Raw genomic sequence first — 15,972 nt, 5'->3', positions numbered from 1 at the left:
TTAGATTTTGCTTGACTCCTATTATTTATCTCAGTTTGTGCTTATTTTTGCTTCAGATTGGCCTGCATCTTGGATCTGCATGATCTCACCTCGGATCTCAGATCTGCAGATTTACTTCAGACTTGCATGCTTTTACCTCGGATCTGTAGATTTTTACCTCGAATCTATATGTTTTACCTCGGATCTGCATGCTTTGACTTTAGATTTGCATGATTTACCTTGGATCTGTATGTTTTGACCTCGGATTTGCATGATTTATCTTAGATCTGCATGCTTGAACCTTAGATTTGCATGATTTTATCTCAGATCTACATGTTTTGATCTTGGATTTGTATACTTTTTCCTCGGATGGGTTCGATTGACCTGGATCTGAACATCGAACCCATTTAATGTGGATCTAGCTTTGGATTGGCCATGTTCCACCATCTCCATACACTCTTGTACTTTATTTTTTGACTTAGAATGTTGTAGGTCCATGTCCCGCATGTGTTCCACCATTTTTTTCCATAGGTTGTCCACGTAGGCTATAATGAATGAAAATAACATACCTTGGGGCCACTTATGGATGGCTATGCACTGTCGTAAGCCGGACCTTGGCTGTGGGTGATTTTAGTGCCGCTGGAGGTAAGGCACGTGAGCAGAGAGCACCGCGCATGGATAACTTCGGATCTGCCATGATCCGAGCCTCAGATCGGCCTCAATCTCAACTTTACATTGATCAAATTTTTAGTTCGGCCTAAACATGCCGCTCGATGGAGCCACAATCTAGGAGGGTCTTGAGTTATGAAAACTTGAGGGAGTCTTCCTCTTTTATTGGATTCCAATCTGCTGTAATCTTGGATATTGCAATATCCTTTCTTATTTGGATCCCTCCAAAAATTTAATTTTTAGATTTGAAAATTGAAAAAATTATGTTGTCTCACTTTTATTTAAGCGTCATGATCTCCTTCCCTGTTTGAGCCTGCTCAAGAGTTTTAAATATATATATATATATAATAAAATAAAATAATTTGAGGATCAAGAAATTTTCGTATCTCCTTCCTGTCTTATTGACTTTCCCGCCTTCATTGTAAGTAGGTGGTGGGCACTACGCCATCAAGATCGGGGTTGACATGGGCGCTGGAGCAAGATGTGTCTCCTGCCGCACATCGTTGTTCTGCTGCATCATTTGAATTGCAATGGTCAGGTATATACTCACCGGACCGAAGTATTGAACTGATCTGCGCTTATCTCCACGATCGACAGAGGCGACGGTGCTAGTGGTGATGGCGACGCGGGGGCCTTATTACCTGCACAGGCTCCCTCGTTTTTGGAAGAGGCGTCGTTGAACGCCGTGAAGAAACTTTGCGTGGCGCCATTGCATGCTCACTTGGCTTTCCGAAAAATAGACCTGAGCCCTCCTTCGTGTGGAGGGGTTGGTTGTTGTGATGCTGGTGCATAATTTTCTCCAACACCGACGGTGATTCGAGAGGCGGCAAATCACCCCGATTGTCTGGTGATAGTTTTCTTTGGTGGCATGATGCGAAAATAGGCCATTCCTATATCTGTTGCTCCTCGATTTAGTTGAGATCGGAGAGAAGTTGACAACTGAGCCTTGTGTAGGGATGCTGGCGCTGGAATAACCTACAAAACAAGTCCAAACCGGAGATTTTCGCTCTAATGCTCAAATCAGATTCAGAGAATAATAAAAGCAGCAATGAGTTCTCTGAGAGAGATCGATTGACTTATTTTGATCCTTAGAACTTTGATTGCTTATATAGAAAACTGTTGAACAGCTAATCATACAGCTATATGATCGTGCGATCTCGAAATTGTAGGATCATTGCACATGCCATCGTAGACGAAATAATTCAGCTTTTAATCACTTTTGTAAAATGAGGAGACCGTTACTGACAATATATTGAATGAAAAATTTGAATATCCTTGAGGATCGTGCTTGACCTATTGACCTTCTGAGTGATGCCGCCTCATGATACATAAAGATCCCACCTCTTAATTGCATGAACCATCAATCAAGAGCTAAAAGTATGAAAAAAATTTAGCCTTTATATGCTCGCACGTAAAGATATTTATTATTTTTAATCTTTTCTTCATGGTATAAATGACTGCCATGGCATGAAAATAACTAAATATAAAAAAATAGTTCAGCTCAGACATAATGCAGAATAACTCAGCTCATATCAAGATAGCTCATATCAGCATAAATGAAGCTCAAAATAGCTCTTCTCAACATACTCAAAATAGTTCAACTCATATTAGAATAGCTCATCTCAGCATAAATATAACTCTTCACAACAAGCATATGATTCTACATGTCTCTTTACAGCAAACACATGACACAACATGCCTCTTCACAGTAAGCACATGACCCAGCATGCCTCTGAATCTACGTCTTGGATATGAATCCAAAACATACATAATACCACGGTAACATTACCCCTTTCCAATATGAGAATCAAACAAAAAAAATTACTACCGATGTGATGACTCGATCCAGAAACGTTCATCCATGCATCCTGTTAAGGCATCAAAATGCCTGTAAACATAAATCTTCGGCTAGTTAAAATTATCCCCAACAGAATCCATTCAACCTGAATCTCAAGGCATCATCCATAACTGGGTCACAAGCGACCTTTAACCTCTTTAATACCGCAAAACCATTAAAAAAACCCATACCATGGGCTGCGTATGAAACTCCACATGATGAAGAGTCTCAAAAGTATATACCATATATGAAATTTAGACGGAGCTTGAATAAAGTCATCGGTTAAAAACCCAAAATCTAAATTCAGTCAATAAGTGATATCCAAGTCAAAAAGAGTGATAAAAACCATTACACGAGAGCTTGACGGCACACCCTCAAGCCAATAGTAATGAAAGACCCAGGTTAGCTGCACTACAAGTACGACATGCCTATCTTCAGCGCGAGAGAGCTTGATCCTCATTTTGGATTCCTGAGAACAATAATGACAGAGTCCCCACGAAGGAACATCTTGCTAATGAATCTATCCTTGTTAACAGGGAGAGCCTTCTTCTTGCCTTTACCAGTCTTGGGTATCTGAAAAAAAAATACAATAACCAACCATTGTAAACACAGTAATGATGTAAAAATAACTATAATTAAGTGTTGAAACTACCTCCGTCCACATTTCCCTGACGTTTTCGAGAACCATGTTACAATGGCGATCAAATGCTCTCACACGGCCAAGTAGCTTCTTGTTGTTCCGGCAATTAATGAGCACCTGATGTGGCAATAGTTTTTAAGTCCAAATCTTATTGAATTGTTTTCTTGGAATTTCGAGCACAGAAGGTAAAGAAATAAATGTAATCCAATTTTTTGCCAGATGACAAGAAGAACACGATTAAAAACAGATTCTCTACAAAGACCAACCGAAGGAATTCCTCCTCTGTAGGATGTATGTCAATGACTCAAAATTGCAAAAAAAGCAGAGATCACTAATAATCAATGCCATTTACTTGGGGGTGGAAATTGGTGGGACAGATTGAGTTGGAGCCTGGTTGAGATCATACATCAAGGCCCTATGGACCTGACCACAGCAGACATGTTGACCTGTTTAATTGCCTCAGGCCCATCTAGCTTGGGCCTTCAATTGCATGGATGAGAAATTTTCTGTGCACCGCGGACGGTGCAGAAAATCCGACGTAAAGCGCACCACTTTATGTGATTGATCCACGTAGCCATCGCATTCCAATATGTATTTAATGCCTGCAGTTTCACTTTTTTGTTTAAAAATTTTGTATGACGAAAATACCCTTATTCTCTGAAAAAAAAATTGTAACATCTTGTGCATATTATGACTTCATATATGCAAAATGCCTTAATATAGCGCAGGAAATTATGACATCCTGTACATATTATCACATCCTGCGTTAAATTATGACTTCTAGCATGCAAGATATCATAATATAGCCCAAGATATTATAATATGTCTCACAATATCATAATATGGAAGGCAGCATTATTGTCCAATTACTTTCCAACGCACATTTAATGTCTACAGCTTTACTTTTTTTCTTTAAAAATTTTAAATGATAAAAATACCTTTTTTTTTGAAGAAAATTATGACATCCTGTGGATAAAAATTATGACTTTTTGGATGCAGAATATTATAATATTGACACAAAATGTCATAATTTTTTTAAAGAATAGAAGTATTTTTGTCATTCAAAATTTTAAACGAAAAAATAAAACTGCAGATATTAAATACGTGTTGGAAAGCGGTGACTAGATGGACCAATTGGACAAGACGGTATGCTCCACGTCGAATTTTCTACACCGCCCGCGGTGCACAAAGAATTTCCCTTGCATGGATAGACTGATTTGATGTTTTCTGTCATCAATTTTTTAATTGTTTGAGCCACAAGCTAACTCAAAATCCATGTTACTGTAGCAAAAAAATTAAAACCCGTTTGGAAATTAAAAACTGAACACACCTACTAGTGAATAATAATATAACAAAGCAAGAAAAATTTTAATATAAATCACATACCTCTAAGTAAATATTACATGCCAACCCAACTTTTAAAACAAGTTTTCTCCACAGTGAGTGAGATGTCCGAACTCTAAATCACAATCTTCCTATGGCTCAACGGGTTAAAGGATCTTGACCCAAAACCCACCCAACCTGCTGGAGGGTTTGGGTCAGCTGATCCATACCTGGCCTGCTAACCCGAAGGGTAAGGCTAGGCAGGTCAGATCAGGCAAATGGGTCTGGTCAGGATTGCCACCCTTACATTCATTTAATAAGCTCATTCTAAAGAATACAACACAGGAAGATTATGCAGCAATTAAGCTAACCCTCTTGTGAGAATAATGTTAGACACACATTAAACCGCATAAATCTCTTACCTGGGTATTGTTTTTGACACTCATCATCAGAACAGAAAGAGGGCCAGTGTTGAATTCCTCCTCTTCCTTTTTTCCAGCCTATAAGAAGTGGAACAAGCAAGCATTCATCAGTTTGTTCAAGAACATTGTAATATAGCTTATAGAAGCATCAAGATTTAGCTGATACAAGCATAAAGTGGGTTTGCATCAGCAATAGTTATCATAGTTAGCACTTAATATGTTGTCCTTTACAGCACTGTCTTCAACGAGCTTCAAAACTGTACTTCCACATAGCAATGTTTTTTATGAGGGAGATGAAAGATGTAAATCAGTAGCAAGTCTCAAAATTTTTAAGCTAAGGAGAAGTCCAAAGAATTAGACCTGACCAAATTGAAAGATCAATTTCAAGCAAAAACATGAAGGCAAATAGAGCAATATAAAAGCAAAAGAAATACTTTCATCCATTGAATACATTTCTTGCAAACCCATCATGTTTTTTTGCTATTGCTCATTGTCTTTGGCTCTTCAAGGCATGTTTTATTCCATGAATAACTACAAATTTGTATCAAAGATTTGATATCTAATCTGTTTCTGTTACCTCTCTTAGTTTTTCAGTAATTGGTGGACTCTTCACCTTACAATGTAAACTGAAATCTGTCCCCAATCTGAATTGTTCCCAAACAATGAGCTTGTGACATAAGTTCACCAGCATTCACAACCAGCCAAGAAGACTAGTTCAGGTTCAACTTTATGTCATCCTAGGACAAAGAAACATGATTCATGTTGTGCAGTCTCCAGGTTAAAGGCTCTGGCATACCAACTTGATACAGACTCAAAATTTACCTGATCAGATATAATACTGTCCTTGACACAAGATCAACTTGAAATCAACCAAAATTAATATTTGATAACTATTTTCATATGTACTAATTGGGATTCCATCATATTTGTGAAATATCCCTCAAAGATCCTTTATTTGCATATTGACACTTCATAAAGTTGAAAGCACATGTCCATCCAAAAGCGTTTAATCTGCATATTTAACCTTCTTACATTATTCAGTCAATTCTCATCATTGTATGCTACATTTGGCTGGGACTTGAGGTAACACAGTGTAGCATTGACTACATTTCTTTATCTTTTAAACAAACTTGAGGGGCATATTCAGAAATTTTATGCCAATAGTACCGACGTATTTTCATTTTTTGACAGATAAATAACTAAGCACTATCAAGAATGTATATCTGCCTATCCAAAAGGCTTAAATTTGAATGCATAACCTTCCTATCATATCGAGTTAGTCTTTATCAAATGAGCTAAGTTTACCTGGACACAACTTAATTTAGCATTACTTATTTCATTTTTTTAAAAAATGAGGTGCATATTTAAAATTTTATCTAATTTTTATTCTTTGACAGCTAAATAAGCAATAAAGGACCTTTCAAAAAGTATTATACAAAGTTAGTGATGGGGTTAAATACTGAAATAATATGGTAATAGATCCTTTTGTTTGGAGAATACTATTTAATCTAGCTTATACATTTTTTGGATAACTCTACCAAAATTATAGTGAAACCTTAAAAACCTCCTGGGATGAAATTAATCGGGTCAGTTGGTCTGCATGAAACTAAAACCAACTCTCTGGAGCTTGGTTATACAAGAACCGTGAAACAATGGAAGGATGGAAGTTGGTGGGAGGGTTTCATCTAAGGTTTTATGTTGCATACCTAAATGACATGAGATCATGAGTAGCAACTTGATAGTTCACAAAAATGGACCTACATAAATAGAACCCCTGGTAAACATTGTTAGTTACATAACAACCTGTCTCAGGTCAATGGGGCATTCAAGTCAACTAACTCGAATCACATGAGGGCGTGTCCAAAGAATGGGAGAGATCATCAACCACAATCATTCAAAACCAATTCATAGGTACACTCCAACACATAATACAATCGCCCCTTAAACATGCAAGGAGCATATGCCTCTTTAATGAGGACATGCCATGATGTAGGCATTACCGACCTCAAGAAACTAAAGATGGGAAAAAAAATTAAGGCTGGCAAATGAAATCTCCACCTTGGTAAATGCTCAAATCCCACTTTAAAAAGCCTTTGTTCTATAAGAATTCTTAATCTCAATCACAAACAGAAATCCAACTTGACAACCATTGGTTATTTAGGGGCTTATATAAATGCAAGCAATCAAGGTAGCATCCATAGCTAGACTGCCTTACTAGTCACATCCTACTTGACTAACACAAGCATACAAAAAGCAAAGAAGGCATCAAGGGGTGACAAAGTGCCCATAAGCCTTTTATGGAAAAGATGAGTGTTTCATTAATTTCCCTTTTTATCAAAAAGTTATACACTTATTAGCGAAAAAAGTTGAATTCGAGGGCAACTTGGACTCACAGGCATTACGCCAAGGAGAAGACAACTATCAAGATCAACAAGGTCGAATAATGAAATGTAACCTATTCAAGTAGCTCCAAAATTTGCATACATCTAATAGTCAAGGGTGGGTTTAAGGGACGCTTCCAAGATGAACAATCATTACCTTGATTGTGCCATTTAATGTCTAATTACCTTGACTCTGACATTTATTTGTCCAGTTGATCCGAACACTACTCTTAATCACAACTCCAGTTTTTAAAAGAATTACCACAGGGGGGAGGTCCAGGCAAATAACCATGTTATAAAGTTTCGGCCACAATTGCAAAACCAAAATAAGAACTTGACTTTTGGTCTGAACCAAATGACTTATGTAAATTCGAAGTTTCGGGCCTTCTGACAGAAACTGACATATGACTAATCTGTGTTTGTATTTGTCATTTTCTCATCTCTTTGAATTTTAAGAAGTATTTTGTCTAGATCAAATTCATATTCTTTAGAAAAGACTGATAAAAACTGGCGCTTGTCCTAATGGTTAATACCTTCTGCATAGCATCCAGAAATTCTGCTTTTTTGAATCTTTGGGGGTTGGGGGAAAGAGACGACTTTGGAGCAATGTCATTGTACAAAGTAATTCAAAGAAGTAATTTTTGACAGATGCAACCATTCTAGTGTTCATATCTCTACTACATCGAATTTTGTCTGTTAGATTCTCAAATATTACAGATATGAACTGCACTATTAAATAATGTGAAATTTTACCTCTTGTTTAAAAGCAACAAAAAAAAAAAAAAACAATTGTTTTAGCACAAAGTTAAAAGTTAGCCACAGTTCTAAACAACACAATATCACTAATATGATTTCTTATTTATTTTCTAGAATTATATAGTTTTTCTTTACACTTTTCCTGATCTTTTTCTTCTTTTAAATTTTTATTTTTAACTGAAACTACCCAAGCTACAGAAGAAATCAATGTTTTTAAAACTCGACCAAATAATGAATCGGCAAGCTGTACAGTTTCTGGGTCGACCAGTGATGCCAAAGAGCAGTACAAGGAGCTGCTAGTGCTGTGTGAGGCCTTGAGGTGCAGGGCTTTGGAAGTGGGGAGAAGATAGCGAGGGTCAGTGGAGGAGGAACAAGAGGATGAATCCTCCAAGGGAGAAGGCATTGGTGCTGCCCGTGCTCCTGGTATAGAGCAAGGGGAGCTTGAAGGAGGAGTTCCCAGAGGGGACAATGAAGAAGGCGAAGATGGAACAAGTGAGGCTGAGGGTGGAGCCAGAGATAGCGAGGAAGCATTGGTGGATGGAGCTAGCAACGGCGAAGGGGGATGGAGATGGAGCAAGGGAAGACGTCGGAGGGTCTAGGCAAAGGAGCTGAGGATGGAGGCAGAGACGGCAATGGCGAGGTAGCCAGTTGGGTTGCCATTGGTCACCAGTCCCACTGATGAAGTAGAAGAGAGAGAGAGAGAGAAGGGAGGGCCACCAGCCACTAGCACTGAAACATTGTGGTAGGGTGCAGAATTAGAAAAACATGCAGGAGAGGGGGGGCCAGGCAAGACACAACCAGAGAGGAGGCTGGGAAGGATGGAGAGGGGAGGAGAGATGGAGAGAGGGAAAGCATATTACTGGCCAACCTTGCCTCCACCCATGTCCGCCACCTCCACTGTCATCGGCCATTGAAGAGAACAATCAAAGAAGACCACCGGAGACTAGGGAAGAAGAAAATAGAGATCACAGCCGCTTACGATTTCAGCCAATAAAGAATTTTGAGTCAAAAATAGGTCAAACCAGACCGGACTGGTTGGTATGACTGGTTCGACCGGTTCTCCCATTTTTGACTGATTTTTCAACACTTTTAAAATATCCTTTGAACTGGACCAGATAAGCTATCAGTTCTCAGTTAAAACGATCGGACCGGTTGGTCCCGGTCCAGTTTTAAAAAAACAATGGCAGAAATGGCAAAACTCTTTTAGGCCAGCCAAAGCCAAAGCCAGAACCAAGCTTTTAAATCTTGCAACTGGGCTGCTGCCTTAATATTTGGTAAATGCAACAACTGGGGATTGATTAAGTTCAATGTCACCAACGAAAACAATAAAGCATAAAGAAGAATGCCTCACAACTTCTTCCAACAAAAGGATCTAGGGTTACTAACCTGATATTTTTGGGTCAAACAGGCATTACATTTTAAACTCATGAGCATATCTCATAAACGAAATTTGATATCTTTTTGTACATAAAAGGATGCGACCAACCTAACTCAATCTAACATATCCAGAATTTTACCTATTTTAGAACACTAATTCATTAGTCATAGTTCAAACTATGAGAGTCTGCTAGCAAACAACTTCATAGACTCGTAGTCCAACAAGTCCCAAATTGAGGCAATAATTTCCCCATCTCAACTTGAAGGAAGAATTAATGTCGCTTCTATTTCTCTTCTTCTATCCTTTTCAAGCCTATTTTGATCTTATGGCTCTCAACCACAAAAGCATTGCTGCCTCCAACCCTAGGCCACCTTCAGCTCAATGGATAGCTGCACCATTTCACGCTAAGAGATATTCGATCAAGATGGATTTAAATAAACTGTTTAGATTTTTGATTAGGTCAAAGCATCTTAAACAATGGGTAATCTGTTCCTTATCTTGGGCTTCTTCTCTTGATCCCTTCAAGGTATGCATTTCTCTTTTTTTAAAATTGAACAGCCACCCTCTCAATATTCATGGAAAAAAATCTGTATAGTTTTTAAAGTTACTTAAAAAGGTATATGCTTTTCTTATTACTTAACTTCAAAAAATTTGTCTAGTTTCTAAAGTGAATTAAAGAAAAGGTAATATGCTTTTTTATTTGTTAACTTTTTTTTTTTTATAAAAAAGATTCACCCAACAAAATTTTGCTAACAGTGCAACTTTGCAAATCAAGCTCCAATGGCTCTAAGAAACCAGGATGAGAGCAGAAGACCACATGCATAATCTACTCATAATGGCAAAGCACAATTCATGACTGCCACTTTTAGTAATAAAGGACTCATATTCTTGCATTTCGATATTATCAGGTTAGCAGTGACATGTTCAAAAATTGAATGAGCTTGCATCTAAAAAGGAATATCCAGTTTGCATAGACCTCAAATCACATTGCCATGATATCAAGTTTCAATTTTCAAAAAACATGTCTAACAAGTAATATTAAGATAGTCACTTTACAAAAAACATGCAGCTTAGATGTTGGTTTTACAAAACTTACGTTAGTGTCGTCCTCCATTGGCTTACTGCAAAAGAAAGCAAAAACCTATGTTAGCTCATTAGTAAACAGAAGATAAAAATATCATGCATGACTACAATAACATTAGTAGCTGATCGAGAAAATAAATTTAAGCCAGGCAATCAAAAATGGAAACACTGGTGCAAAGGAAGCTTCCCAAAAAACTGAAACAAATGAATATGTAAGAAGAGAAGTTCTAAAGTCTAAATGAAAAGCAATATGCAAAATGCTAATTAGCAACACAATCAGAAGAACTCAAAAATTTTTCCAGCAACTTATTTCCAAAGCAACTTAGATTTTTAAGTGCTTTTTCAATTATTCATGTTCTTACACAAGGAGGCATGGGTATAGAATCTTATAAGGTCAGTTATATATTGTTCTCTATCAAGGCATTCCCAAGAAAGGGGAAGTGGAAATATTTATTATTCTGCAACAAAGTTCTTGTAAACAGTTCCAGCTGTATAAACAAGTACCTAAAACTAAGGAAAGATATAGCATGTCAGAGAGCTAAAGTTTGAAAATTTAGACTTGTAAAATATTTTAGGAATGCTTGAAGGTAGAAAAACATATAGGGTTTCCAACAAAAATAGTTGGTTCAAGAATATCTAGGTCAAACAACAATTTGCCACCAAGGCAATATACATTTGGTAGCTTTAGAAGTATTATTTGAGCAACAAGAAGGTCAAAAAAATCTTCCTCAGTTATACTTATGAATATAAAGTCCTAAAGTCTTTAATAATTTGGTTTAAAGATTCTTATATATGGTGCTTCACAGAACTGCAACTTCTGTAATTTGATACCAACAGATGGCAAGTATTGTTAACCAAAATTCACCCAAGGAACATGGAGGAAACAAGGCAAACTTTCATCTAAAAGCCTTAATAAAGAAACGACAATCCAAACATTAGAAAAATGAACCATAGCGCGCACAAAAGCACAAATTCACAGATGCATGCAGCAATACAAGCAAAAATGTGCATGGATACCATTTTCAACTGAAATACTCCATCATGTGCTCTTTACCAAAATTATTATAGTGCAACTCATGAAGCCTGGATTAATACCAAAGCTAATACAAATCATCTAATCAAACATGTGTCTCCAGAGAGAGGAAGTAACGAAAGACTAGTTTTCTCCAAGAAAGTACAGATTTATTGAACTCAGGGATGGAAACTTCAGTGGTCTTGTTTCTACGAAAATTAACAATAGAGCCAGCCGAAAAGTTTCTAAAGGTACTAAGATAGGGATATGAATATCGAGTTCCATCTTTTTGAAGTTTGAATATCAATGGATTTTAAAATCAAACTTTTTATTCTAGAAGAAATCCTAAACCTTTTTAAAAAATAAAACAAATGCGAAAAAACCCCCATGCATGGATCAAGGCTATTGACTCAAATTAGAACCAATTTCCATTAAATTACTTGATCCTTCTCCTTTTTTTTCTGAGCCAGCCCAATTTATGATAAGGGCTTTTTGGATCAACAGTTGCTTTATGTTGAGAATTCTTTGGAAGTTGCAGTCTTTGCTGTGTTCCTCAAATTAGAAATTGCAATGCATCAACTCGTCTCATCAAATCCATTTACAATTTAATATGAGTTACACTACCATACAAATTGCTCTGAAAAAAGAAAACATGAAATATCATGCCAAAAGCACTACTGCAAGGAAGTTTATTGTACTAAATAATTTCACAACTAGAAGAAACAACATTGGTGCTTTAAAATTTAAAGACAGATACTCAACCTAATCATAGCACCACTTTTGGAACATCTTGTTATTAACAATATTCTTATTAACCAATTCCCCATTCCAAGATAGAAAATTGTTGAAACCAATGTTGAACCTTTAGCGACAGTAATCCCATGGACATTAGGTAATCAAGAATGATAAAAGAATTGCAATGTCATTTTCTAGCACACAGAGATGTCTTAACACAATTCTTCTTAGCTTTTACTTTCATGAAATTAAACATATTGAGTGGGGCTGGGATGCTTCCAAAAGCATTTGCCTTCAAATACTTCCTACTCAAAAACAAATAAATGACTTCCCAAATCAGCATTATTGATCATAATCTATGACATTAAAATTGGCTAGAAGTAAAAAGTCATGCATTTTTTATGTCTGTTACACATGCATCAAATGAAAACAAAATTGATAGTTTCAACCGTATGACATCATGTTTCAGTTTGACATACAGTTTACAAGCATCCAAAGTAGCTGAAATTTGATATGTATATGTTCTAATATGTTTAGATCAAGATCAATTGTTTACTTGGAATTGCAAGTTATAAAGTATATGCTATGCTTTTGTTCACTAGCTATATTTCTACTATTCATCTTTTCTTGGCCTGAAGCATACATAGACAAGAGACTCAAATATTTTTTTTTTTTAGATTCCAATATTTTATATATCTTGGATCATGATCCAAAGTGCTACTTTTCATTCTCAGAAATCCTTTACTATTTTTGACTAGGAAGCATTTGGAACCAAATGCTCTCAGTAGCATCCCAGCCTAACTCAAACATTTTTACCAGATTTAGTGGTTTTTCCATGTTTGTAAAATATAAGCTAGAGATTATAAGCCCTGGCACCTTAAAAAAGCTAACTCAACATATGAAGAATGGTGATGGATCATCACCATTCTTGAACTTCCATCCAAATGATCAATGATGATAGTTGCCTAAATTCCTAAAACCTACAAATCTCTTCACTACATAGTTACATGATTATAAGGAATATAAATCATCAAAAAAGCTGACTGAACATATAAAGGATGGTGATAGATCATCACCATGCTGAATTTCCATCCAAATGACTGATGATGGTAATTGTCGAAATTCCTAGAACCTACAAATCTCTTCACTACAGTCACATACTTATAAGGAATTCAAATGATCATCAAACTTGCTCAAAAATCAAATCAAGCGAAGCTCATTTACACAAAAGCAAAATTGATCACCAAAAAACAATTCAAGCAAAAAGAAAACAAAATGATGCACCGACTTCCTTATGACAATGAGAATAATGCACGTCATCCTAGAAAAGATTCATGACTCCAATTCAATAATTCAATTTTCATATCATGACCCCTCATGCTCATTGTAGCAAATTCTTTTGTTCAAACATATAACCAAGAATAATCACATAACTAATGTTGACACTTCAAAATAGTTATTTTTAACAAGATAACTAAATCTAAATTCAAACAACTTCATTTGCAGACTCAAGAAATTGCACAATGCAAAATTTGAACTTAGCTAAATCTAAACAACCATGTTAGCAAACTCAAGAAACCGCACCCTGTCAAATTTTAAATTATCATCCACAAGTTCTACTACCGACTTTAACTCCTTCAAGCTATCTTTTATGGTTCTAAATATTACAAACACATGAAATATGCAAAAGCGTAATGGTCACTAAATCAACCATTGTCCGATCCAGTTGTGATGTCCAGCATACTCTAAACTTACTCTCAGTTACAGTCCTAATCTCTAAATCAGCCTTGGCATGATCTTGCTGTGACGTCTATCATATTCCTACCTTGCTTTCAATTATACTCCTAAAACTATACCAACTCTTCACAGTATTCCAAACCTAATTTTGTTTATCCAAGCTGGAACCAATCTTAAACTCTATCACCATCTTTATCTTTATAATTGTTTCAGCTCTGAAAATAAATCTATTGTCCTATACCAAAATTTCTAAAAATATTCACATTGATGGCAGGTTATTAGTACAGCATAGGGTATGTTACCATCCATGTCAACACAAGTCACCATTTATCGACCTGTATTGCCGTGTAGCAATTTGTTACACAGTACAAGCCTATAGATTTTGATACATCCTTGTAACTTTCTTCTAAGTTCTAAACAATGCCTCACAATCTCAGTAGCCTTATCTCTACTCAGGACGTATGATGCTCTTCCAGGTCTCTTTCTTTCTTTTGTGGTATTTTCTTTAAAAGATTTGAAAGATCAGAGACAAAAACAAGACCGAAATATTCGTCAACATCAGTTAACAGATAGAAATCAAGGAAGGCCTCCTGAGATTCTCACAGTATACACTGCATACCAATATATAAATTCCCTGTCATATGAATTTCGCCATAGTCAATACAAGACTCCAAATGGCAAAGACTAAAGAAGACACTCACGTAGGGATTCTTGATAGATCCCAACTACTCCAGCGACCCAAAACCCTGGCATCTTTCAAGCAAGACAAAATTATTCAGACCAGAATCCCTAACCATCATAATAGCTCTTTCATAAGTATCGAGAAGAACTCAATTTTCTTGCCAAAAATTTCCTTTTGATCCCTCCCCTTTCTAACAAATTCTCTAGGTATCAAAATTCAAGAAAACCATGGCCCGAACTGCACCATCTTGGAGCGCAGACATAAGATTTAAAACTTGCAAGCATTCTTCCCACCGATGTCTACTCCATCAAACCCCTACAAAATTACATCCGCCGTGCTAAACCATGAAACAAAATACTCAAAAAAAGTGGAAAGATCCAAAGAACAAGATTATCGTATTTAAGCAGACATAAGATCCATCTCGACACAAACTGGAAGGAACAAGCTAGAGGCGGGAGGATACAAAAACCCTAGGGAAGAGATACGCACCTGGAGCTGCTGTTCCTTTCTTTTCGCAAACCCTAGGCTAGGAGAGCCGGAACCGGGGTTTAAACGCGATCGACCGGCATTAGTAACAGAGGATGACGCCGTTACGCCGTATGGCCTACGGGTTCGGGTTGTGTGTTTGGCGCAAAAGTGTGATTGATCTTCTTTGGAGACATCATCCGTTGGATCACCCCCACACAGTTGTCGGAGCTATCCCAACTCCTCATCATCAGGCTGTACGGCTCTCGAAGCGACTGTTGCATGATCTATCGGTGAATTCGAGCGAAGGAAGGTGAATCCTTCTTTCGTAACGAAAGATACAATCCCTACCCGATTGCCCGTTTGACGCACGCGGACGCGGTGCCCGCGGGAGCGCTTGCGTGCCGGGGATCCGCTCGAGAGAACAAGTCACGTGTGTTGCAGGTGCACCGGCCCAGCGACAACGATGCTCTGGAGCGGGTCATGCGCAGATTAGGCTCTCTCCATTTTTTTCCTTTTTTTTTTTTTTTTGGCCCCGGGTAACTCCAGAGGGGATGAGCAAAAAGATGATCTCCTTTTTTTTAGGCGGCTATGTGCACAATTTACAAATAAATCGTTAAAAATTATCTTCAAAATAAGAAAAAAAATTATTAATTTGTAATTCATAAAAGAACGAAAGAATATGCCATGCTGAATTTGTGAATAAATCATAATTTTTAAAAATTGGCTTGAATAGTTTTTGATTAATTTGTTTGGTTTTGATAAGTTTGTACCAATTTGTTTATCGAAGAATAATTCTGCAATCATTTGGCCAAATAAAAAATCAAAAATAATTTAAAAATTTTTATATATTATAGAATTTAAATTTTACTG

At 36.8% G+C, this 15,972-nt stretch overlaps 1 protein-coding gene across 2 annotated transcripts; it reads right to left on the bottom strand.

Moving 5' to 3' along the window:
- Positions 1 to 2,701: 2,701 nt before the first annotated feature.
- On the bottom strand, positions 2,702 to 15,244 carry LOC105044306 (uncharacterized). 2 transcript variants are annotated; one of them, XM_010922159.3, is made up of 5 exons: positions 15,124 to 15,244; positions 10,482 to 10,506; positions 4,871 to 4,948; positions 3,138 to 3,242; positions 2,702 to 3,058 (listed from the first exon to the last, which is right to left on the bottom strand). In XM_010922159.3, exons 2-5 carry the CDS (start codon positions 10,497 to 10,499, stop codon positions 2,942 to 2,944), a joined length of 318 nt encoding a protein of 105 aa, XP_010920461.1. In that variant the 5' UTR covers positions 10,500 to 10,506; positions 15,124 to 15,244; the 3' UTR covers positions 2,702 to 2,941. The 2 variants fall into 2 exon arrangements, with proteins under 2 accessions (XP_010920461.1, XP_073111377.1); XM_073255276.1 differs by lacking the exon at positions 15,124 to 15,244 and adding an exon at positions 14,654 to 15,003.
- Positions 15,245 to 15,972: the final 728 nt, after the last annotated feature.

This window comes from Elaeis guineensis, chromosome 4 (assembly GCF_000442705.2).
Source record: "Elaeis guineensis isolate ETL-2024a chromosome 4, EG11, whole genome shotgun sequence".
NCBI classification, from domain to species: Eukaryota; Viridiplantae; Streptophyta; class Magnoliopsida; order Arecales; family Arecaceae; genus Elaeis; species Elaeis guineensis.
The sequence above is the reverse complement of the archived record's forward strand: the minus strand, read 5'-3'. Positions and strand labels throughout refer to the sequence as shown.

What these genes read in the sequence shown, in the direction of transcription:
- LOC105044306 (XM_010922159.3), bottom strand. An exon ending in GTGTCAAAAACAATACCCAG is followed by an intron (nt 3,243 to 4,870) that starts GTAAGAGATTTA and finishes TTGCCACATCAG; the next exon opens with GTGCTCATTAATTGCCGGAA. An exon ending in TCAGGGAAATGTGGACGGAG is followed by an intron (nt 3,059 to 3,137) that starts GTAGTTTCAACA and finishes TTTTTTTTTCAG; the next exon opens with ATACCCAAGACTGGTAAAGG.